Below are 23535 nucleotides of genomic sequence, written 5' to 3'. Positions count from 1 at the left end.
GTTCACTTTAGTATAGTTGGCATACAAATATATACTCCATTCAGGGGGTTCTTTTAATAATAGCAGCTGGAGGTTCCAATTCCCAACATTCAATGTGAATAATTTCACATCTTGGTGCAGCCAAACAAACCCATGATGGTTTTCTGGCTGGGAGATGTGGCTGTGTCTCAGAGCCTTGCTAACACACTCGGGGTGACTAAGCTCATTCCACACTGTGTGAAACATGAGGGGCTCCGTTATTACGTACCCTCTAATCATCGCAAATGACTCATCGCTGGAGAAATAAGCAGCTCCTGGAAGAACAGTAACTGTTTCCTTGCCTAAACACACACACACAAGAAAGAAAAAGAAAGAAAAGACTATTAGATTTCTAAGAGTGGAAATCACACGGAGACAGGGGTCTATACCTTCTCTGTCCCCTACAGAACTAAGGCTTCCTTTACCAAAACACAGTGGCAACAGGGATGGGGGGACACAAAGGGAACTGTCCATCCTACAAAGAGGAGCATTTTGTCACTAACATTGTTCAGAGTTGCCCTTGCATGGTGACAATAAAAACAGACCATGTTTTAATTTTATTATTGTCTTGAAATTCTCTGCAGGCAATGCACCCTGCTGTTGGCTGTACCCATCCCGACCTCCCACCAGCCCCACTCCCTTCCCAAGCCCCTGCTGAATGCTAACAGGAGTGGAGGAGGAAAGGAGTTCCTGAGATGCACCTGTCAGAATCCAGTGCTAGCGCAGTCACTAGAGTAAAGAGACTGTGGAATAAATATGAAGAAATGCAACTTTGCGGGGAATGACCCAGGAGATGCCCCTCAGATATTTCTTAAACATCAATGAATATTCTAGAAAGAGAGGTCCCACTGAGAACTCCTTAACATCATTAGGCCTGAATCTCTTCTTTCAGTCTCTCTCTCTTTCTCTCCCTGCCTCATCCTTCCTCTCTTGCTCCTATAAGTTTTTGTTAAAACCATAGAACTTTGATGAAATCAGGGTATAACATCCTAATACTGGCCAACGTATATCTGAGCTGCTTTCTCCTTGTTATCTATTTCCTGTCTCTTCAGGAGCCAGGTGCCGAGGAGAAGCTTCTGGTTTCAACCAGAAAAGTGCTCACATACCGTGTTGCCAAAGACAAGTCAACTGTCAGAGAACATCCCACTCATTACTCCAGTTTAATAGGGCAGACAAACAGAAGGGGAAGAAAAGTCGTGATTCCAAGACTGGAATAGAGAAATGTTCCCAGACACAACAGGATCAGGGTGGTCTGATCATGCAACACAGCTGTAGCCTCAGCTTCTCAAGTCTTCCAGAAAGCTAATGTCTCCATCAATATTCCCCTTCATTTGAGCTCACATATAGAGAAAGAGTAAGACTATTTATATATCCCAAAGGAGTTTGATTCTAAACAAAGGAAACATTTTCACATCTTTCAAAGTACCACAGAGCTAAAAAGCTTTGGAAAATACTTTGTGATGTGACGGGTAGGGGCTTTTAGACAGCCCGTAAGATTTGGAAGATTAAATGAAATAATGCATGTAAAGTCCTTACTCGAAGTGCCTGGCATAGAGAAAGGACTGCATAAACATTAGCTTTTATTATTGTCTTTGTTATTATTCCTCACTCCAAACCTACTTAGCAAAGAGACAATGCTGTCGCCCCTCTAGGGATAATGTTCAGGACCCAGCAATTGGCTTATACAGTGGGGTGATACAGCCAGCCTGTGAACCCTAGACTTTAGGACAGGCACAATGCAACTAAACCTTATCCTAACACAGCTTTCAGGTCCAGCAAATTTAGTTCCTCACAAATTCTGAGGAGGAGAGGCAAGGAGGAAGAATTTGTAGGACAAAAAAACAGAGAAACATAAAAATTTCAGTTCTTTTTTTTTTTGATGTGCTGAATCGCAATGACTTTCAAAGGGCAATCTCCACCATCTGCTGGTACATAGAAGGCAGTATTTGCCACTTTATAGGAAACTTTGAGATCAATGGAGAGAGCTTCGGCTCTCCTCATGTGATTTATGAAGCATAGTTTTATTAAAGGGTCCAATAAACAACTCTCATGAAAACAAAGTCATTGTCAGGCTCCTGTTAACATTCTGGCATCTTACAAATTACATTCTTCAGAAGCAAAGTTAATTTTCAGCATTTTTAAACATCCAATACCTAAACAAAAATAGATATCCTAAAACTGAGTCCATGTTTTTCAAATACAATGTCCAAATTTGGTCAAGAAATAACTATAACCAATAATATAATCAGTATCTTAAAGAAAAAGATATCTTATTTGGCTATTTCTGATTGATTTCTGTCTCCTCCAATTTTTCTCTGTGTATGTCTAGATCCTTTCATGATATTTGGGCACTATAGTTATTCAATGTCATAGTTACTGAGTCCTTTAGCTCATGATTAACATGTCATTCACTCAATATCAAATAAATGTCTATTGCGTGCCTTGAACAGTGTTACAAAGAAAACACATGTGCCCTAAACTAACGGTTCTCAAACTATAACACCCACCAGAATCACACGGAGGGCTTATAAAAACACAGACCGCTGAGCTCAATGCCCAGAGTCTATAATTTAGTAGGTGTGTGGGAGGGCCTGAGAATTTCCATTTCTAACAAGTCCCCAGTGATGGCAATGCTGCTGCTGATGCTATGGGTCTGGGAACTACACTTCAGCCACAGAAGGATTTGGGGAGGACAATGAACTGGGACTTGAAAGGAGAGGTATAATGCATTTCAATAGCAAATTACCAATAAGGAGATGGGGATGGAAAAGGAAGAGGAGAGAATAAAAATATGGTGAAGGGCACAGGAAGAGCAAACACATGGTGGAAGGAAAGCATGAGTCATGATCAGAATAGACCCAGAAGCCAGAATGGGTGGACACAGGCATCCTTGGAGGCTGTAGTGAAAGATAGAGTCGGAAAGGTCAGTTGTAACCATGAGATAGATATTGAATGCTGTACTATTTGTACCTTAGTCTGTGTTTCTTCAGATGTGGCACCCAGACTTCTAGAGCAGGCACTATTGACATTTGGGGCTGGATAACTCTTGGGAGTATGGGGGGCTGTTCTGGTTATTGTAGGATACTTAACAGTATCACTGGCCTCTATCCACTCAATGCCAGTAACACTCCCCAAGGTGTGACAATCAAAAATGTCTCCAGATGTTATCACATGCCCCAGGGGAGTAAAATCACCCCCCTTGCCCACAGATAACCTCTGCTGTAGAGGCACATGGGAGTGGGTGGTCAGAGATATTTATATGCCATGAGATTAACATGGTGGTTCTTTCCAAAGCAGTTTCAATCAAAGGTAAGTCATTTAAAACATTATTTGTATAATTAAATAAGAAAATAATATTAAGAAATAGAGAAGAATACAAAATGCACATTAACATGAAAGCTACAACATGAGACTTGTTAGAAATTTCATAATTGCACTGGAATGGTGCAGGTTCAAGCCCAGACCTTATGGGACCTCTGAAATGTTCTAAGCACTGCCCTCTGCACCTTTGTAAAAGTCAGCTTATCAGAGACTGTAGCTCAATGAACAGAGGAAAAGGCCAGGGGCCAGGAGCAGGAGACTGCAAGTGTCCACTCCCTAGCAAAGTGATCTTGAGCACATCCCTTCATTTTTTGGGCCTCAGTTTCCCAATCTGTATAATGAGGTTTCATCCGAGGTTGAAATGGTATAATACATGTGAAAAAGTATGCTATACACTAGATAGTACTTTATAAGTGGTAATTCATTGCTACATAATCATATGAGGTTATTATTATTTAGAAAAAGAGATCCTTAGAAATAGTTCTATTATTTAAAAATTTTATTACACTGATTATACCCAGAAACATAACTCTTTGTATTCATTCCGAGGGATTCTATAAAAATCCTTTCAAATTAACACAAACAATAGGCTGATCTTCCAGGTAAGTGTCAAATTTGGGAAGTTGAGGAAACCACCAATTTATATTCTGGGTTCTCTAGCTTAAAGTATTTCCTCCCTAATTTAGACAGTTCCAAAGTCAAAAGCATCATAAATCCCAAAGAGAACTTTGATGAGAGTATTTGAATATTATTAAACTGCTTTGCAGCTTGGTTTCCCAAAAGCAATGAATTCTTGTTTTACCAAGCAGTTTAAGACTGTATGTGGTATTTCAGAAGTTGAAGTATAAAACTGGTGGCTTCATTAGGATGGAACTACTTTTAAGCTCAATGGAATCAGAAACGCCTACTGTCCAACAACGTCATTGAAAAGAATAACAACTTTTCAAAGGAATGCAGGTTTTATGAACTCAAGCCTGAAATTTGGAAAATGGAGTTATTCACTTTGCAAATAACTCGCTAACATCATAAATTAATTAAACCAAGCAGCAAATATTTTCACAGATCAATGAGCTATTGCTAAAGGGTACAGTACAATTAAATTACAGCCTTGGTTAAATGTCATTGCTTTATCACAGTGGGCCTTTCAGAGTTGAGTTGTGTTAACTAATTCAACTATTCGACCAGAAGCTGTTCTACTTCCAAAAATTCCAAGTCTCAAACATCCTTTCTACTTGGCAGCTGGCCTTTATATTCAGCTAATATTGCTTCTTTTCGGAGATTTACACATACTATTTTTGAACGTGAAGTAAGAATAATATTTAGGTGTGGGTAGAGTGAATAGGAGTAAAAGAAGGGTAAAGAAAATCATGCTAAACATAAAAACTAGCTTCTTATAGGCAGCCCCATTCTAATAACAATCTTCAGCCCCAACATGGTGGCAGTGTTGCTTCAAGCGCAGGCAGTGATGATGACCAATTTTCCTCCTCTAGGCTGCTACTACATGTGACTCTATGTCCCAAATAAAAGGCTAAGAATAAAAGGCAAAGCATCTGAGTGTAGGAACAAAGGAGAAGAGAAGCCTAGAGTACCCAATCCAAGGAAACTCTGCATTTATTACTCACATCACTGGGCCGTACTTAGTGACAGAGCACACCCTTAAGCACCCTTGAACTTCTGAAGGATGCTCTCCCACTCCAATGAGGACTCGAGGACAGTATCATCAACAACAAAACCCTCAGTGTGCCAGATCCTTTCTTTTTATGGATCCACTCTCCACCCTTCTCATCCTGGGAAGGCACATCTATTTCAACCTGGGATTGGCCAACGGGAGGCACAAGCAGAAGACCCAGCAGAGGAAATCCCCACACCCACCCGCCCCAGGTTTCTGCAAGATAGCTGTACTCCTCTACCAAAGGCCACAGCGCCTGTTGGGTGGCCCTCTCCCACAGCTGCCCTTTAAGGCCTAGGGATGGTAATAATTCCCTGTGGTACTTCACCATGCTTTTCTGGTTTCCTTTAATCCTGTTCACACCCTTATAAATTGCCCCTTCCTGTAATTCTTCTCATTACTCCATTTGAGAGGGCTCTCTCTACATTGCCAGGACTCTGACTGATCGACCCACCAAAGCCCTTGTCGTTATCTGTATCCCCACCTGCAATTTCTCCTTTACCTTAGGCTGCCCTAAATAAGCGGAGACTTCTAACCAGCAAGCCAGGCAAAGAGGGGACTAGGAAGGATTATCTCTCCTCCTTAATGAAAAATACACTGGAGCACTCTCCAGGAAAAGACAAGGAATCAACTCATTATTATTATTATTCGACACAGAGCTAAATTAACAGCAAAGGAAAACACTGGAGAAACATGTAATGAGTGAGTTTACCTGCATTGATTAGATCTGGATCAACTTCATTTTGTAACGGATATGGACCCTGTCAAATAAAGCACATGGTCAATTAGTAAAAGAAGTTTCTCACTAAAGCACACACTAGAACTGTAATATAGGGCCAGCACCAGTGGCCTAGTGGTTAAGTTTGTCAAGCCCCACTTCAGCAGCTCAGGTTTGGTTCCCAGGCATGGACCTACACCACTCGTTTGTCAGTGGCCATGCTGTGGTAGCAGCTCACGTACATAAAGAGGAAGATAGGCAGCAGATGTCAGCTCAGGGCAACGCTTCCTCAGCAAAAAGGAGGAAGACTGGCAACAGATGTTAGCTCAGGGCAAATCTTCCTCAGCAAAAAAAAAAAACAAAAAAACCAAAAAAACCCCACAACACGGGGCTGGCCCCGTGGCCGAGTGGTTAAGTTCGCGCGCTCCGCTGCAGGCGGCCCAGTGTTTCGTTGGTTCGAATCCTGGGCGCGGACATGGCACTGCTCATCAGACCACGCTGAGGCAGCATCCCACATGCCACAACTAGGAGGACCCACAACGAAGAATATACAACTATGTACCGGGGCGCTTTGGGGAGAAAAAGGAAAAAAAAAATTAAAAAAAAAAAAAACCCACAACACTGTAATATAAATAACTTCTCTAAAAAACCCTAGGAAATTATCATCAAAAGACTTGAAGTGAAACTTTTAAAAGTGATTCCGATGTTTCTGTGGCTCTGTTTCTCATATTGATTACTCTTTTCTACATTAATACCTGTGATTAGGTAAATGAAAAATATTTTCTAACAATTACCAAAGTTTGAAAGAAACGTTAAGCTGTTAGAAATATAGGTCAGTAAAACAGAAAGTAACTATTTAGTATGTACTATGCGGCCAATCTTATTCATAAACCTTTCTGGTAGCATCAGTGAATACAAGTTAAGTGGCTGCATTATTTGGCTAGAAGGACCTAGAGAGGCAAAGTTCTAGCTTTTTCATGTACTGCTCCTAAAGGCTCCAACCTGGGGCTCTAACCCTCCCTCTCACCACATCTAAGTTCTGATGCCCTTATTCCCCTTGGCCCAGTGATTCTCAGTAAGGTTTTGTTTTTCAATTTTGTATGTATTTTATAAGGCATCTCTAATTACTTTAATGGGGCAAGTAGTTTCACAACATAATATATATTAAACAAAAAGAGAGGAAATAGGAAAAGGAAAAAGACAAAGACATAAAATGGAGCCAAGAATGAGGAAATATTGGAAGTAAAATATTAACATACTTTCTAAAGAGGGACCAAAAATTTATCCTTTAAATAAATTGAAGTGGCGCCTAAAGTTTTAGACTTGTGTAGATTTTCCTTTAAACGTTGACCATGGGTAATTCACATCCACTTATCTCCCTTGTCTTCACAATGAGGGAAATGGTCACTCCAGACAATCTCCAGGGCACCTTAAAAGTATGAGTCTTTAACTTTAATATGAAACTGCTTTTACCCAGACACATGCCATTTTTGTGTTTTTGAAAATAGTCATGATTATTGCCTCAATCAATCAGTATCAAATATATACACGTGATCATTATTTATATTTTAAATACTGGATATACATTTTCCATATTTACAATTTTTATTGCATTAACAGTTAAGATCTATTGAGAAACAACAAAAGATTAGGAATACTATAAATTAGTAAACTATATGTAATCTCTGCCATAGTTAACAATTAAATAAAAAATGTCATCCTGCAAGCAAAAACATTCCTTAATTTTATTATAATATTGAATAAAAAGTATGGCCGAATTCTATAAGAAATTGAGCTCATCTGAAAGGTTAATCTTGAAGAAGAGAACATTCTACCCTTTTGAGCAACACAGCCTCAAAACAATAATTAAATGAGAACTTGTAAGATTTTTTGAATTCATCAGTCAAAAATGTCCCCGCCGTAAAACAGAAACTTGATGCTTCAGTTTCTCATTCAGAGCCTTGCTGATTTTTAATAGAGAATTGCTAATGACCTTCACTATCCTGTCCAATCACACAAGGGTTCACAGTTCACCAAAGAGGAAACTGGGAGGCCAGCTCCTTGAGCAGGCATGATGGGGAGGTGGCAGCTGCCAGACTGACAAGGGAGGAGCACACAGCCAAGCTCACATAGTCAGGAAACTACCATCTACCACAGAAAATCAACAACACAAGCTCACAGTTACCTCTGTTTCATGGGAAAAGTTAAATACTTTAATATGATGATGAACACAGAGAAAAATAAGGTTGGGAACTTTAAGCTAACAACTCTCAGTTATAAGAATACTACACGATATGGAATATCTCATTCTCCATCAAGACTGCAGAGATAAAATTTTAATTTCCATCTTACCAAACCCAGGATTCCATTTTCACTTTGAAGATGAACAGTCATATCCGGGCTGATAAAGTTACTCGCCAGAAGAGGGATTCCTATGCCCAAATTAGCTAGAAAAGAAAATGTTAAGGTCCAGAGCATAAAAGCTGGAGAGATTATGCCATGAATTTTCCACGGATATAAATCTGAATAGAATCCTTCTTTAAAGGCACTTGCCCTGAATGTCATCACTGAATATATTCTCCAAACATCTGCTGGGCAGTATTTTGTAACTTTTTTTAAAAGAAAATCTCTAATTAATCACAGCCTTTTCAATAACATTGATATGCTTTTCCATAAAGATATCAAAGTGGCGGCTTCAGTAGACTAGCCAAGAGGTCATTTTTGTCTTAGGACATTTTTATTTTCATTAATGTGCTCAGTAAATTTGGACTGATATCTTATGACTTATTATGACTGACGTATTATTAGACATGGCTTGACCTTTGTTTAGAAGCAATTGTCACTATTCAAAATCCCAACTAAAAGTAAAGATGATTCCATATCCTAAAAAAGGGCCAGCCCCATGGTGTAGTAGTTAAGTTTGGTGCACCCTGCTTTGGTGGCCCAGGTTTGGTTCCCAGGAGCATACCTACATCACGTGGTGGCAGCCATGCTATAGTGGCAACTCACATACAAAATAGAGGAAGATTGGCACAGATGTTAGCTCAGGGCAAATCTTCCTCAGCAAAAAAAAAGCCTGCCATTTTTAAATTTAAAAAAGTTTTCCAACAATACCAAAATGTCTGCCTAAAAGTGTATCAATTCCTTTGGGTTACTGTGATAACATTCGTTGGTAACTGAATCTTCTCTAAGTTATAAAGAAGAAGGGCAGGGGGGTGGTTAAGTTTCAGCAAATACAACTGAGATTACATAAAAAGTAGCTGTGTTAAAGCATCAAAGAGCTAAGTGAGGGTGTTGAATTTTCTTTCTAAGATGATCAAAATAGGGTCAACCCTGATTTGTAAGCAATGGTATGGGTTCAATCTTGCCTCTCAACACAAGCAGGCTGACCAGATCAGAGATGTTCACACTGCCTGGAATTTCTGTCCATGCTGTCCATTACCACTGAACATTGCAGGCCTCACCAGAATTAGTGCAAAGAATGATCGCAATCTGATGAAATGCTAATAACAATGAGATAGTTATGATCCAAGGCCAGAAAAAAACAAAGTTTGTATATGCTGCCATATTGTAAACTACAAAGGCCAGCAATCGACTCAGTGAACCAGGTCACTTCTTGTGGATACGGTGCATCTATGAAGCTAAGACGATAGCTACTTGGTTCATCTCTTACCAAATCACAGACTAGCGTAGTGTTATTTGCACTTTATTTCTCACAGTGATGTACAGGACACACTGAGATATTAATTCCATTATGAGTAAGTATTTCCAAGTAAGGGCAACCCAAGGTACAAGCTTTATACTTCAACTCTTTAATCATACTGTATAATTTTCTCAGTTCTTTAGTACTTTTTAGTAAATCAAATACCAGGGAGAAAAAGTCTATGTACTCTGGGTTGAAAAACAGTAGGTGATATGGAAAGATCACATATATGAACTGACTTGCAAATATTTTTCATAGGCAATACAGTAACAGTGAAGAAAGAACAGCTAGAAGCCACTAGTATCTAAAAGTAGTGTTATCATATAGTCCGAGTTTAAATATCAACAGTAAACCAACTGACTGGAGTTGAGAAGAAAAGCCAGTGACTAGCCTTCACCAGCTAAGTTAACTTGGTTGACTCTATATCTTGCTGATGCAGGAGTTGGAGGAGGAAGCGCTATTATATTCTTTTTCCTTATGTGAATTCCCACCATAACACAAAGTATAACTTGGAAAATAAAAATGAGGTGGTGGAGGTAAATAACCAAACAAAAAAAGTAGAAAAAGAGACTTCTCCCAGTCACTATCAGTCTGAAAGATGCTATTCACGGGCTAGGGGAAGCTCACAGGATGGAGACACTTGTCATGTTTCCAGTTCCACCTGCCCTAGGTCTTTAAATGTGGCTTTACTGTATTCACCATTCAACAAATATGTATTTTATCATCTACTCTTTGGGTTTATATATATTATTTATATCATACAGTTAAACATTTGATGTGTTAAAAATTAGCAAAATGGCGAACGGACTCACAGATTCACTGAAGCATTTATTGAATACCCTTACAAAACATTAGACATGAAAGGATACACTCACGGGATCTTCGTCAAGGGAAACAAGGGGTTGTTAAGAAGTTGGATCTTACGTTTCAACAAGTATGCAAATGTCAGAATATAGAGAAAGTAAATAGCACTGGTTATAACTAGTACCTCTGAGATTTGAAACCCTCATCTTGGTTAATCTCTTCTCCCAAAAATCTTTAGCCAAATGCCACATTGTACTGAAATCCATTGTATATTAGAAAACAGCTAAACAAATATTTGGTTGCCATTTTGTTTCAAGAAGGCAAACATTATAATTTCAATTTCATGTATCTTGGTATCTTTAGGTTATATGCCACATTTTGTAAAAACTGATCAACTGCTTTAAAAGTTAGCCTGAGGAATATGGAAAAAGTGAGAGCTGTGTCTTTGCCTGGTTTCAGAAAGATAAAGGATACCATACATGCCATCCTCAAATTCAAGAGCTGCCCGCTTGATGATACGTTCCCTCACGTTATCTCCAGGTTTCCCAGATTTGGCTTTTACATCTCCCTCTTTCCGGACTGATAAACGCTTTAAAGTAAACAGAAATAAATTACTCATGGTTGAGGTATACCTTGTTTTTTATCACTGCTGAAATACAAAATTTTACTGAAAAACAATTTAACTCTCTCCCATTACTACTACGAGGCAAATCTGCAAACAACAGAGAGTGTAAGACAAGAATCACATGGGTGACATTTGATGACAATAATAATTCTTTAGAAAGTAAAGTGAAAGAGGTCAGATTTGTTTGAAGAGAAGGATACACTTGTTCTGTTGCTTTGAAGTAAACAATCCCTCTGTTACAGTCACTCTGACTGTTACTACTCTTACTCTTAAGACTCTTGCAACCGAATTCTCCTGGGGTGCTCAGGGATTGAGGCAGAACAAAGAAGGAATAGATTTGGGACTCTGTTTTTGCAGGGCTAGCAGAATGTGTTTACCAGGTGTCGCTGCTGCCAATTGCCTATTTCCAGCTGCAGAGTCTAGACTGGTTTTGCTACAAGTGCATCACAGGAATCACAGAAATATCCAGAAACCAACCGGGAAACTATTCCTATTACCAAATCTCCTTGACACAGACTCTGGCTGCTGTTTGCAAATGTTCCCTCCTTTGTCCCTAGCCTCCTGACACTAGTTTTGGATTGCAGAATGTCTTTCTGTTTGCTGTCCACAGGGTACAGGGTATCTCTGATTCCCTGATATCCCCACTGCATGCCTACTCTCTTGCTGATCCCTAGAATCTTCATATCAATTCTGGCCCAGCTGGTCATTCTTCATGTTCTCGGTAGCCTTGGAATACCTCCAATGCTCCTGGTACTCATTCCCTGCCATGATCTCATTCCCACCAGCAGCCCAGAGCCCAATACTAATGGAAAACGATGTTGCTTCTGGACTCTATAAAGTGCAAAGTAACATCAAGAGGCACAGATATTTCTGAACAATCAAACACTAAGAGTTTAGCAGGGGTAAAGCCACCAAAGACTCGATTATCCTTCTCTACCCTGTAGGACAAGCCAAAACCATGTGTCATAAATTAGGACAGCAACAGAAGCCTGGAAGACACAGTCTAGAGAGTCACGGAACTAAGTGATGTACACTTTGTGAACACAAGGCGCTGTGGGGCTGCACAGTAACACAGATGATGGACACATGAGCGGCTCCTGCTAAGATCAAAAGCAAGACTTCCTGCTCAGCACCGATTCCCTATCACCCGGAATGGCCCCAGGGACACACATCTCTGAGAATCAGATCTGTAGACACTGACAAAGAAACTGAGTCAATTACCTCAATTCTTTTCTCATATTTTTCTCCCTTTATAAGGCGATGTACATAAATCTTAGGAATATGAATGTCTTCTGGGGCAAATGATCCAATATCCACAATTTCTTCAACCTGGGCAAAGAGAAAATTTTTAAAAAATTAAACAGTGAAAGTTTAAACTGAACATTTTTTATTTTTTTAAAAAAAGTGAAGTAAAGGGGCTGGCCCCGTGGCCGAGTGGTTAAGTTCGCGCGCTCCGCTGCAGGCGGCCCAGTGTTTCGTTGGTTCGAATCCTGGGCGCGGACATGGCACTGCTCATCAAACCACGCTGAGGCAGCGTCCCACATGCCACAACTAGGACCCACAACGAAGAATATACAACTATGTACTGGGGGGCTTTGGGGAGAAAAAGGAAAAATAAAATCTTTAAAAAAAAAAAAAAAAAGTGAAGTAAATACATCTTTACCTCCTTAAGTTGGATATATAACATAAAAAATTATACGTATATACACACACACACATATATATATAAAAGAGAGAGAAAATGTGTATATATACACACATATATATGTACACACACGTATATACGTATGTATAAATGTGTGTATGTGTGTAATGTATATCATGCCTTCCGGACCCAAAAAAAAGAAGAAATTAAAATGCATGTGTCTAAACATGAAATACAAAACATAAAGCTCCAGAGCTTAAGTCTTTGTCTAAAACAGCCTCAGTTACAAATTTGTCAAATGGTTTGTCAGAACAGCTGCTTGAACTTTCACAAATTGCAGCTCAACTCTGCAAAACTTGAAAGCACATCCCTTAAGCCCAGATTTTCAAAATTAATGGGAAATTTATCATATTAAAGACAAAAATCTGTAACAACATCTGCTTGGTCAATTGAAGAGCTTTTTAAATAGAGATACAAATGCTATTTGTAACAGTTTTTAATTATTCCTGTTGTTAGCTTCCTAGGATCATGATAGAAATCTGCAGTCACTGAAATAATTTCAGAGACAGATCATTAATTTCAATATGGAAATTTCAAAGAAGAATATTAACAGTAACTAGAAATACTCAACGTAATTAGAATTAAAGTCACTCACAAAGCAAAAGGGCATTTTATAGCAATACAAATGCCGCCAAGTTAGTTTGCTCTCTAAGAACTCATAGGAAAAAGGACAAAAAAAACTGTTTTTCACATCAACATAAAAACAAAGGTCAAGAAAAACTAAGGTCAACATTGTTCTGGTCAGACAATTATCTGTCTGGTGCCAGCAAAAAATATTATCTTGAAGATAGTGAGTGCTCAGCTTAAAAGATGCCACACCCAAAGCAAATAACTATTTCCTTAAACGAACTGCCTGGCACAAGCAGAGTTGTATTAAACCTTTCTCCTAAATTAATAACTGAACTCTCCAGAAGTTTTGAGGTTAAGTAGCCCTTCTTATGCAGTTCTACCACGTATGCCCACACCATGCTCCTCCTACAATGAAAAAACATCAGGGATTACAAGAGTCCTTTTAGTTGTTGTGCAGAGCTCCAAGATAGTTGAAAAAGAATAGGACATGATAGATAGAAGCTATCTTCCTTGGTAAACAGGAGGCTCTTGACGAAAATCAAACAGAAACTCCAAGGACGAGTCGGTAGACATGTGGGCATCTGAGCTGACATAGTGGGGAGAGACGCATACCCACATTCATCCGAGAATGAGCTGGCGGGGCAGGGGGATTGCCCATCACTGTACTCGGTATCTCCCCCTCCAAACCTCTCTATGCTCTGGTATTTCCCACCCAAGGTGGTGACCAGGTGAAGAGGAGGTGGACGAACAGAGTGCAGAGCAGCTAAGTACTAATGCAACCTCTTAACTAGCGGGAACTTTCAGCCAGTAGGGCTCACTCACATCTTTACACTTAACTCAATTCAAGCCTTCAAATTAGTTCTTGACTTTAAAATTTGTTTATACCTGAATCCATTATCCTGAGGATATATATGAAGACATTACTCACAAAAATAATGACCACAACATTTGTTAAAATAATGAGTTGGCATCAACTTCAATGGTCAAGGATAGGATAAGGGTAAAATGTATATGGCACATCTACATGATGAATCAATATTATGTTCTCATAATATTTAACAATATCTCATAATTTAATGTTTCATAAAAATGCAATATTTTGTCTAAGGAAAAAACTATTTACAGATATGCCCTTTGGCACAAACTATTATTTCTATACCTACCAAAACTCAAAAGAAATACACTGAAATGCTAATAATTATTATCTCTGGGTGATAGTACAAGCTATTTTTGTTTCTCATTTACTTTTATAATCAAGGAGGGAAAAACCTACAAATTTATTTTGTTAAAGATGTAATAGACACCAAGTAAGTTAGTTTCCAAAACTGGGAAATACTTAAGTGGGAGATGTGATAAATTCCTTAATTAGTTAGACATGTACCAACGAGGAAATGTTAAAAAGAAAAGAGATTCTAAAAAAAATTGTGGTTTCTAAACTCTAAAAGAACTTATACTATGAAATAAATTAAGGAAACCCTTTTTGCCGACATTTTTGAAGGTAATAATGCAAATTATTCTCCATGCCTAATGCTGTTACAAAAGTTCAGGTCCTCCTATCTCCTGCTAGAATTACTGTAGCAGCTTCCTAACTGGTCTCCCTGCCTTTCCCCTTCAGCAGGGGCAAGAAATTCAATGGAAAGGAAAAAGAAAAGTTATACTTCTCACGTAATCCGGAAATTTAACCAATCACTATTTTCTTCTGGTTCCACCAAACAAAATTTCAGCAAAAAACACCAATTTAAGACAAGGTTTGTTTACCAAGGGCAATTACATCATGATTTTCACAACAAATAGAGTGAAAGAACATGTCCTGGTAAAACAACTCTGATGAAAAGCAAGAATCCGGTTAAATGTAATCAGTTCCACGCTTTGTCATCCTAATATGAATGATTTCCATATTGTAGAAAATGCATGTGCAGCTTTTGTCCAACAATATCAACACTCAACATTAATGAGAATTTCCATACAAAAATCCAAGCTTTCTCAGAGTTGGTTAGCAGAGTTAATAGCAAAGGAAGAAAATATTTGAAGTACAAACCAAAAGAAGGAAACATATGTTTTCAGACAATCTGTGAAAAGAGTTTAAAAAAAACTGAAGAGGCAGAACTATCTTAATGCTAGCTATTGAAGGGATTGAAGGCTTCTGTGCTGGTTTTGTGTGATCTTGAGAAAGAACGGTAAGAAAGAACCAACGTGGGGGGAACAGTCTAGCAAGATGAGGCGATCACTTAAGAGTCAAAGGAAATCTTAAAAGAAAAAGATGAACAAAACGAGCTTGTTAGAGAAAAAGTAAGAATAAAAGCTCACAAGAGCACTCACTAACGATGGCAGAAATGGACCTCCTGGAATCAGAATTGGGTAGGACAGAGAACAAAGAACAAAGAAAAAGCCTCAGTGCAGAGCAATGGGCATGTTTAAGTGTCCTCAGACAGGATCAAGATGGGGAAAAGGTAGCTAAGAACAAGCCAGGCTTCTCCCTGGCACTCTGCACAGTTCTTCACAGCACCATCTGGTACATCTAGAGATCCAGACACTTGAGGCTTCTCTAATTAGTACTTGTCTTCAGTCATTAACAGGAAAATACAGGCTAGGAAATGTTATTTATTATTGATGTGAACTTTGTTTTAAAAGGTTGCTTTCTCTGCCCCGCACACTTCCGACTTTATAACTCTGAAAAGTTCTATTTTCAAGCTCAGAGAGGGGATAAGAATTCATCCTCGGGCGATGATGTTTTTGTTTTTACTTGGCAAACAATCATTTATATCTCAGGTTAAGGGAAAAGAGGAGCTGCAAGGCATTCACTTTCTTATTTTTATTTTAGTGACAATCTCAATCCGTTAGAGCCACAAAAACTGGCCTGACCCTGAAAGTGGTTGGTGGAAAGGCTGTGCACCTGCAGACCTCGCCGTGGGGACGCAGGGAGGGCTGCTGAGGGAGGAAGCGGAGGAATCACAGTGCAGGTTTTTCTCCTGAGTCATTTCAACTTTCAAAAAGGTTTAGGATGAACCTTCTTCTTTTGCCAGGAAATAAGAAAGCAGACAAGAAGCAACGATGTCTAGAATCATATAAACATTAAGCAACCCCAAATTAGCAAAAAGCTTTGGAAGGCTAGAAAAATGGAAGAGGGAGAAAATGAGCAATAACAGAAAATGTTACAAGTTAAACTCAGAGTGCTCTGGATATTAATGTAACCAAAGAATGGGTAAGATAAAGAGGAAATGTGGAGAAAAGGGGAGGTCAGGACGCAGGGCGTCTCCTCCCCCAAAATCCAAAGGATCAAGAAGGTGCCTAACTTCTTAAGCTTCCCGCTAAGCGATACTATGACTAATACAAATATATAGGGAGGAAATGGCATGAAAGCTAAAAAGGGCTGGAATAAATACTTGGATCTTAGATGTCTGTATAGAAATGCACAAAGACTGAAAAGATGAGTGGCTATGAATGAATCTGCCACCTTAAAATGGTTGTAGATACGACTGCATAGTCATTATTGAAACCTGGTAGATTGGATCTCATGTCTGTGGACATTCTGCAATGTCCAGCGAAAATAAGCTGACAGAAGAACAAGCTATATCAAGAAGATATGCATATGCCTAGGAAGCTGCCAACCTAGCGATGAAATGTGGTAAAATATATTTAAAGTGAGTTTAAAAGGAGAAGGAATATCATAGTCACGGCCATATAATCAGAATGCTCACCAAAGTAAAGAAGTGGATGATATTTTTTAAATAGAAACGACAAAATTGGCTCAGAAATAAGATAGTGATAGCATGAGAGACACCAAATATTTGAACATCTTCTGTTCATCAGATTCTACTGATAAATTATAGATTGCCTTCTGACAAGTTCTATCTTTCAGAATGAAACAGTGAGAGAAACCATGATTCTGGACTTCTAACCAATAGGGATAAACTGCTTGGTAAAGTAGAAATGATGGAAATCCTGAGAGAAAGTGACAGTGTAAAATTGGAATTTGTAATAGGCCAGAAACTGAATCTTGGACATCCATAGAAATATATCCCAGTCTCTGAAGAAAAGCAGATTTCAAAAAGTTGAGAGAAAAAATAAGCAGGATCAAGTGGTCAGATACTCTGACAAATGGGCCTGTAAGGGATACGAGGCTCCCAAAACCGGCATTCTGACAGTATGAAAATAGATCATCTGATGAAGAGAATGGTATGTAAAGAAATGAGTATAACAGGGATAGCTATGTGTTTCCTTGTATTTTAAAAGGTCTCATGAAAAAGAGAGACATGCATGACCTAGGACAAATGGAAGTCACATGAAATCTTAAGAGGTATGTCAAAAGGTACAAAACTGGAATGAGATAAATCACGTCCAAAATGTTATCAATGAGGAAAGAGAGGTTTCTGGGAGTGATTTTGTTCTTATTGGTGATGGAGAATTCAGAAATGACAATCACCACTGCTTGAGAGAGAAGACAGAAAAAAGCACAGCAGTTCGATTCCATGTTCCTCCTGACTTCTCCATTAGGGAGAAGGAAAGGGCAGAAGTAATACAGCTAAGGAGGAAGTGAATTCCAAGAAGAGACATCTATATTCTCTGAACTATTTCTAGGCTATAGACCCATAAAAATTATATCTCAGGATTCTTAAAGAGTCTGGAAATATGGTCACACAATTACAGTCAAGTGAAAAATGGTATAGATGTCAGTAGATGGAGAGAGGCAAATATACTCCTTTTCAAAATGGGGCTTGATTCACAACAGTGTTCTAAAATGGATTATTAAACAGATGGTCTGTAAAGTCATAAACAGAGAAAATAGTATTGTTAGACACCAGTACAAGCTTCCCCCCAAACAAAGCCATATCAAATGAACTTCATGAATTTGCAGATGTAGCTAGCATACTGGCAGGCCAGGAAAAAAGCACGGTTGGTATCACAAAGCACGTGACCAAGTCTCTCACGAGAGAGTTTTATAGACATAGTGGGAAAATGTGACTTGGAGTCATTCACTTCAAATCAAGAAATCTGAATTAAGCACTATTAGATTCAGCAATGATGAACACAGACAGGGAGCCTGGCTTGATGCACAGATAGGTAAATGACAACTACCTGAAGAACCACAAAAGCATCTGATGGCTTGACAAAGCCTTAGAAGTCTCTAATGCTGTGTTTTTTAACTATGGCCCGGGGGGAAGGAGGGATGGAACCCAAACTTCTTTAAGAATTTGATGAAAGCGACAAAGTCTATTCACACACAAAAATACTTCTTTACCTATAAAATCCTTCATAAGATTCCAGGGGATTGGTCCATAAACATCTCCCCATTTTCATCCTCCGGCCTCAGCTAGACCCCAGATTAGAAGAGAACCCCTGCTCTAGTGATTTGATGTCTTTGGTCCCATCCTGTTCAACATCTCTATCAAGGCCTTAAATGAGGACAGGGAACATAGCCTGAGCTCATTAGGGTTAAGGGGCAAGAGTCTGGGTACAACAGGCAATTCTAAACAGATGCAATCCCGTCTCTGTCAGAGAAGAGAATCTCAGGCTCATGACCTCCAAGTATTTAGCAAAAGTTTGGGTGAGAAAAACAATAATCAAGGAGTCCAACCACTCTTTTAATGCTCCAAGGAAAGCATTCTCCTGGAGCAAATCTATATCTTTATACCACAGTTATAGAGTCAGTTTCTCTTTCTTGCAACTGAGTTCTGTCTTGCAATTAAAACAGATTAAGATAAAATTCTGTCTAGTCTCAATAGCAGGAATAGTTGTACTTCATCTGATCATTAGTTTCCTTTAAATTACGTATACTATCAACTAAGTAAATGAGTACTTTAATTTTTGACATCTGTAATCCATTCACATTTGCCACTACAGCATAATTTTTTAGTCTAATCCTAGCTCCATTTGTTGCCCGACCATTACTTTTCTTTCTTCATATAGCCCTTCTCTTAATTGATGTTATCGTGAATATTTGCTGTGTCTTATAAGCTACTTTACACCATCTCTGGCACAAAATGGGTAAAAATTAAACAGTACATTTACCAAATGGAAGAATGATACAAGGCCAAAAAGAATAGCTGATATGACAAAGATGGTCTCTACTGGTTAAGAAAATAAAGTGGGCCGATATTAACTGAAATTCAGCAAGGATCAAAGTTAATATCATAAAATAATACCTGGCCTAAGAATTTTTTAGGCGAGGACATAGAAGGGTTTAGCTCATCACCAGCACAAGGACTACAGTGTGACAGAGATACCCTGAAAATGCCCAAAGCATCTTCCTTTCTCCACTTGCTGTCCAACCCCAGAGATGATGATAATCACCCTCAACCTAATGTCCCTCATTACAAAACAAAAACAGCCCTTCCTCCCCACAATGTCTCATTTAAAAATAAGAGATGAGAAGGAAAACGGAGAAAGGCATCTGAACTCTTCAGAAGAAAAGTTTACCCTAAATTAACTCATTAAAACTACGGCTAGCAGCAAAATTAATAGGACATATTGACCCCAAAAAAGTAGGAACATTACTTATTTCATGGAGCATCCCAATAGTTTTTGTAATGTGGAAGAACTGAGTTTTTTAAACAAATTTAGAAGCAGTTTATGATAAGAATTATTTTCATTTCCACTGACTATAATACCACATCCAGTCTAGTCCATGCTGATATTTTGCTAACACTTTTTATTTGACCAAAACTGCCAATCTTTACTAAGTATGTGATTTAAATAACATTCAGGCAGTATTATAAATATCTAACTTTATTTGTCATATCTTTTTTCCTTTTTTTTTTACAGACTGGCACCTGAGCTAACGTCTGTTGCCAATCTTCTTTCTCTTTGTTCTTTCCTCTCCTCAAAGCCCCCAGTACATAGTAGTATTCTAGTTGTAGGTCCTTCTGGTTGTGCTATGTGGGACGCCACCTCAGCAAGGCTGCATGAGCAGTGCCATGTCCACGCCCTGGATTTGAACCAGTGAAACCCTGGGCCACCCAAGCAGAGCACACCAACTTAACCACTTGGCCACGGGGCTGGCCCCTGTCATATCTTTTTTTAAAAGGAAATTTTCTTAGGGCTGCAGAAAATCCAGAGAAGTAATTAAAATGAGGACATCTACTCAAAGGAATTAAAATACTTCTAACACGTTCACTCAAAGCACCAGTCTTATCTATAGTAGTAAGAAAAAAAATTAGACCATTATCACATATCCCAAGGAAAACAGGGGGACATGATATAATTAATAGAATTAAGCTAGGAACATTTTTCAATGAAGAGAGTTACAGAGAAACAGGGAGAAAAAGAAAGTTTGTGTTGGGTTTTACAGTGACAGAAAAACTGCCTATTAGTGATGCCAACTAAATCTTTAAAAGGTTACTCTTTAAGACTGTTTCCTTCAATTTGGGCTGTTAATCATCCTTGGAGCTTTTTATAATGCAAGAACACAGCATTTAACACATAAACTGCAAAGGATACTTGGTTTAAAAACTCTAGCATTCCCAGCACACAGATAAGGGCTGCTTAATCTAACAGAGATTGTGACTCGAATTCAGCTTGTGGATGACTCAATAATTCCTAAATTTAAAATCGTTTAGCATGTGCAATAGAATCAGATCTTTCTTTTATCACCTCATCTTTTAAATGTTCTCCATATGTTTTCATTTCTATGAAGCAGTAAGCAAAGCGGAATCCCACTTATTTCATTAAGAAAATTAAAATGCCATGTTTGTTTTCTCTGATTTAGTGTAAGAAAGGTAGGCATAAAATAAAAAGATAAATAAACTTCAAAACAAATACCATTCCCTTTCTTCTGTCTGTGGTTCAATTTCCAAAACTAGATCTTTAAGTTCTAAAGAAATTCAAACATATTCATCACTTTCTCAACTGTGACTTTAGCATGAAGATCAAACGGCCTTCTTAGTACAAACGGCAGAGACACGCAATCAGTTTTGCGGCTGGCATCACTTATTTCCAGTTTTTTCCAAAAAAATCGAATTTCAGCCTCTAGTCATCACTAGGAGAGCAGGGCCAGTCGTAGCTCTGAGGCTGTCATTCACAGCAATTACTGAAAGCTACGGTGAACAGAGTTGATCAAGGTCCCGAATCTAAAATGTTTTCTCAGCATTCACAGCTCATCCCCAAAACTCAACAACATATTCAAAAAGTTAAGAATGACAATTAAAAGAAGCACCCTAATCTTTTAGGAAGAGTTTTCCCCATTAAAGAAAAGTGGGTATGGTTCATAGAAAACAGTACTTTATTGATGTCAATACTTGTAAGAGAGGGATTTTTGTCCACATGATTCTAATGCCATACATTTCACTGACTTCTATACTTAAAAAACAAAGAGACAATACAGTATGACACAGAGAACTGGACTTGGGGTCAAAAGATGTAGATTCTGGTTTCAGCCCTAATATCATCTAGTACCGTGTTCTCATGTGAACCTCTTAACATCATTTCATCTCTAAAACATGAAAGTTGAACTTTAAATGATGCCTAATATTCTTTGCTTCATGTTTTAAGTCTATGTAGTTCCTGGACGCTCCATAACAAGACCTTAAAGTACACACATCAACCTACAATACCTTTCTAATTATTCCAGGTTCTTCAACACTAGATCAATCCCCTTTCACTGGGTGTACTTTGTTAAATGCAACGCATGATTTCAATTCCATGCTACTATACCTTCAATACCACTCTGTACCTGTGTGTTTGCTATGCCCTTTCTCTCATAACTAGCCAGCCTGCTGCATTTACACAGCCAGTTTATTTGCCACCAATTTATAACCCTTTGCATGTCGAGTTAACTACCATATGTTGTGTTCTGCTTTAGCTGAGTAATAAAAGCCTACTGAATAAGACACACTATCCAATCCAGCCAGCATTAAAAGGCGCACCTTGAGATAAAATGATCCCAGGGAAGTCAGAGGAAGCTAGTCACAGTAATAAGGAAGGGAATTACAGAACAGCTGGTGGCAGGTTATCAAGTCTCTCAATGCATGGCCCAACAAAGGCTGCAAACATAAAGCCAAGAAGAAGAACCACTGAATATAAGGCATTTTTGCTTCCCTAGACCATGGCAGGATAATGACTAGAACAACTAAAATGGGCAGAACATTTCTAAGCCTGTAAAGTGATGCTTATATTTTAAAACTGCTGGCCCAGTGACTGAAACGTCATTTAATGAGCATCTGTTATGTGCCAGGCATTGTGCCAGGTGCTGGGGATACAAAGATGTGTAGGACAAGGTCCCACAAGGTGCAAACAGTCTAATGGAGGAGTTGTATGAACTGCTAATCACAATATAACATGGTAATAAATGGTATAATAGAGGGAAAGCTCCACTGAGAAAGCAGCCAACAAGCCACAAAGAGAAGGACGAGGAGGGTATTCCAGGCAGCAGGAATGGCCAGGGCAAAGGCCTGGAGTCACAGAAGAATGTGCTCTATGTGGGAACGTGGCGAGCTGGTACCTGTGAAAGGATCTAGGGTGCATCGGAACAGGAGTGGCAGAAAGAAGTTTGGAATTTTTAATTTATCTTTATTTTAAGGAGCAAGGAACCTAATTTCGGAAATGCTATCAGAAATGGCGACAGCCAACCTGAACAAAAAAGAAATACGATTTCCTTCATACTTCACAAAACTCACAAGAGAGTTCACCTTAAGCAATGTTGCTAAGGGCAGTTTCTTTTGATTACCGTGGCTTCTCTCCAGAAAGAAAATTTTAACACCTTGGTAATTATATTCTCTCACTTTTATTAATTTTTGGTTGAGCACCTGGATTTTCTAGGGCCTAGTAAAAGGCCATTGGGAAATTCGAATATATTCTAATTTTAGGAAGCTGCCATATGCTCCATGCTCCAACTACAATAACGATACTTACAGAAATGCCTTTATAAGAAATATAACTAACAACAGAAAAAGGGTCGATGAGTAATGTTTATCATTTCTCCTCTCACACATTTCTTACTTAAATTATTTATATGAGCCATGACTTTAAAATGCCTTCTTTTTTTAGCTATACTCTTGAACAAGAAAGATTTGGAGAATAACTCCTAAAAAAAAAAAAGCAGCTAATTTTTAAAATGAAACAATCTTGCAGAAGCCCTAATTATCACTTCAGTATTTATAGAGTGGATCTATATTTGAGGTGGAAAAAATAACATTTTTTGACAGGGTCTCTGGAAGGAGTGAGAAAAGCCACTATTATTTTAATAGGAGTGACTTTAAAATCACAAGCTAAATTTTTAACACCAACATGGAAGAAATCGATAAGTAGGTCAAAAGTTGTTTGTTAGTTAAACTAACAGAGAAAGCAAAATTAGTAAGTGGAATCTTTGTCCTTTTCTGCAATATGATAATTTTGTAAGAGAGCATCCCCTCATTTTATGCCAGTCATACTGCATCTTATTATTCAATAACCTTTCAGAAGAGAATAT

The 23535-nt window shown here is 38.5% G+C and overlaps 1 protein-coding gene across 1 annotated transcript in view; it reads right to left on the bottom strand.

Moving 5' to 3' along the window:
- OXCT1 (3-oxoacid CoA-transferase 1) overlaps nucleotides 1-23535 on the bottom strand; it is a 129736-nt gene that overhangs the window by 55908 nt on the left and 50293 nt on the right. Inside the window, exons 8-12 of the mRNA XM_044779370.2 lie at nucleotides 12080-12187; nucleotides 10708-10822; nucleotides 8079-8173; nucleotides 5721-5769; nucleotides 248-320 (exon numbers count right to left, since the gene is read on the bottom strand). Of these exons, the coding sequence (XP_044635305.1) occupies nucleotides 248-320; nucleotides 5721-5769; nucleotides 8079-8173; nucleotides 10708-10822; nucleotides 12080-12187 (440 nt within the window). The remainder of the gene's footprint in view (nucleotides 1-247; nucleotides 321-5720; nucleotides 5770-8078; nucleotides 8174-10707; nucleotides 10823-12079; nucleotides 12188-23535) is intronic.

This window comes from Equus asinus, chromosome 10, assembly GCF_041296235.1.
Source record: "Equus asinus isolate D_3611 breed Donkey chromosome 10, EquAss-T2T_v2, whole genome shotgun sequence".
NCBI classification, from domain to species: domain Eukaryota; kingdom Metazoa; phylum Chordata; class Mammalia; order Perissodactyla; family Equidae; genus Equus; species Equus asinus.
Note: the sequence above shows the minus strand (reverse complement) of the source record. Positions and strands in the feature narration are given on the sequence as shown.